Below are 2,695 nucleotides of genomic sequence, written 5' to 3'. Positions count from 1 at the left end.
TTGTAAATATTTTTTAGGGGGCCAGATGGACTCATGTCTTGTTAGGGAGACCACTTCATAGTCGGCGTAGAGGCCTGACCACCGCACTGTATTTCTGAAGCTGATGTTGAATAATAATGTATGTCAACTATAATTATATATACATATAGTCACGTGATGTGGAGTAGAGAGTGGGAATGGAGTCAATGGAATTGTAATTGATAAGCATGATATTGGGTGTGGGAGGGCAGTAGATGGGGGAGGAGGGTTGTTTCTGTGTGAAGGGTAAAAAGGATAACTATTGCATTGTTCTGTACACCTGAAACTAACAATAAAATAAATAAATAAATAATAAAAGTTTAACCCACCAAAAAAAAAAAATGCTAAGCAGAGACCATCGTCAGAAATAGCTCCAGCTGAGAACTAAGGTGACCACCACACAGCTACTCCCCCAAAGGCCCGAAGACGTAGTGAGTCGTTTTGTGTGTGTTTTTTTAATTAGAAAGAGTGGATAACTCCACATTGGAAGAAAACAGAAAAAGATGGGAAGTCAGCCAATTAAAAAAAGCAAACATAGCTCTCTGCTCCCCAAGCTGATAAATATAACGCGCGAACACGTGTGTGTGCACACTTGCGTGTACACACACACACACACACACACACACACACACACACACTAATACAAATCATTTTTACATAAATGCTGATGGCAGCTAACAATACTAGTTTCCACCTACTTTGTGGTAGGTTAGATGCCAGGTCCCAGAAGGCCTTTGTCTGATTTTGTATTAAAATACGCTGTTTTTCTCAGTCTTAACAGCTATCACAATGTAAGAAGGGCATTATGGCAAGAGTGCTCTGGAATTCACTCCATGGTTACAGCAGACATCTTTTGACATACCTCCCCACCTACACCCTTCTTCTCTGAAATCTGTACCCCACTCACAAGGCCGGGTCCCCTCAGCTGTGCTTGCTCATCTTGGCCACTTATTCCTGACCTAGGTCACTGAACCCACACTAGACACGTGACTCCACTGGGCTGGACTGCAAGTTGCGGGTCTCAGTCTGGAAGGTGGCTTAAATGGGGGTCATGCAAAGGTGGGCCCTTTGAGGAGACTGTGTTGAGCCACATGGGCAGACAGGAAAGAAGGCAGGAGAGAAAAGAGGGAAGGTGGAGGCAAGAAGCAGAGACGGCTTGGCTCTCCAGGCTGCCTCGCATCCATGCCCAGACTCTGTAAAATGCCCCTTTTATCCTTGTAATAAATTCCTCTTCTGCCTATTACAGCTACTTTGAAATGCATTTCTGTTACATGCTAACAACAACAACAACAAAAAAAAAACCCTGACTAAATTAACTATAAAGCCTCATTACCAACTGCCAAGCATTTCTGGGGAGTTTTTTAATCAATTTGTTTAAGTCAACTTTTTTCTCTTTATGAATATGCTGTTTCTAAACATGTACATTACAATTTAATGTAAATATGTATGTGTTTTGCTGTGGCAACTGGTTTCAAAACCAGAAACAAGGCAACCACCAGAATTTGAGATGAACAAAAAGAAAGCCCTCTAGAAAAACATGCCCTCACATCACCTTTTTGACAGTAACCATTTGCAGCAGGAGGAACCTGGGAGAAGTAATTAGTTTGGCAAGACCTGACTCAGCCGTGGAGGCTGTGGACACTAGCTGCCCCCAGCCCTGCTAGAGTGGGCCAGACGCGGCGACATTATCTGGAGAACCCAAATATCTGGCTCAAAGGATGCACACCATCAAGAATGGAAAGTTCTTGGACGCTGTCTGGAACAGGAGTGTAAATCAGTCGCATGCATTTATAAAGACGTCAATAGAGAAACCGAGTCACTCCCACATGGCCACAGCGTTAGGAGAAGAGAATAAGGGACCAGGTACAGACCTCGGGCTGGATGGCTTTAAACACAGGAATGTCCATTAACGTGATCTGGCTCTGCAACAGAAGAGAATGAGTGTTAGAAGACACGAAGAGAACTGTTAGAGTAATAACACAGTCTTAAGAGTTACACTTTGCTCCTTGAGTAAAACTCAAGATTGGACAGGGTGAAAAAATAGTCAAATTTCTAAAATGCCTCTCCCTCCCTTCCCTCTTCATAAATCTTGATCCACGCCCTTCTTGAATGTGAGACGAACGTTCAGTTTAAGAATTGGTGATAGCATTTTGGAGGGTGAGACTGAGAGGAAAGGAACATTTTCCAATTTGGATATTTTTGTACAATGTAAGCTTTTTTTTGTTTGTTTCAAGCATGAATTACTTTTGTAATTTTAAAAAGTTGATAATATTAAAAATTAGAATGCTAAACAGAGACACTATTACTCTACACTTAGTTTCTTTAAAAAATTGTAGCTGATAGAAATTGTACATTTCTTCTGAAGTCTGAGCCTCCTCTAAATCACACAGTAGAGTGGTATTCAAGATGCGTGCTCAGATGACTGCAAACTGTTTATCCCACTAGCCCACAATGAGATAACTGCGGAATCTGAGAGCAAGAGTTTAGAAACTTGTGCAGCAAACTGCCACGCCATTTTTACTGTGCGTTTTAAAAGTATCAGTCCTCTAGGGCCAGCTGAGTGGCGCATTGGTTAAGAGCTGGCTTGGGACACCAGAGGGCCCTGGTTCAGATCCCACATATGAGGGCCAGTGACACTGCCCTCTACAGCTAAGATGCTGAACAACAAACAGCTCAA

At 42.4% G+C, this 2,695-nt stretch overlaps 1 protein-coding gene across 1 annotated transcript in view; it reads right to left on the bottom strand.

Annotated features, from left to right (window-relative positions):
* RALGPS1 (Ral GEF with PH domain and SH3 binding motif 1) overlaps positions 1-2,695 on the bottom strand; it is a 261,882-nt gene that overhangs the window by 215,713 nt on the left and 43,474 nt on the right. Inside the window, exon 4 of the mRNA XM_019641574.1 lies at positions 1,890-1,940. Coding sequence (XP_019497119.1) covers positions 1,890-1,940 — 51 coding nt within the window. The remainder of the gene's footprint in view (positions 1-1,889; positions 1,941-2,695) is intronic.

The sequence above is a fragment of the Hipposideros armiger genome, unplaced genomic scaffold (assembly GCF_001890085.2).
Source record: "Hipposideros armiger isolate ML-2016 unplaced genomic scaffold, ASM189008v1 scaffold_3, whole genome shotgun sequence".
NCBI lineage: Eukaryota > Metazoa > Chordata > Mammalia > Chiroptera > Hipposideridae > Hipposideros > Hipposideros armiger.
Note: the sequence above shows the minus strand (reverse complement) of the source record. Positions and strands in the feature narration are given on the sequence as shown.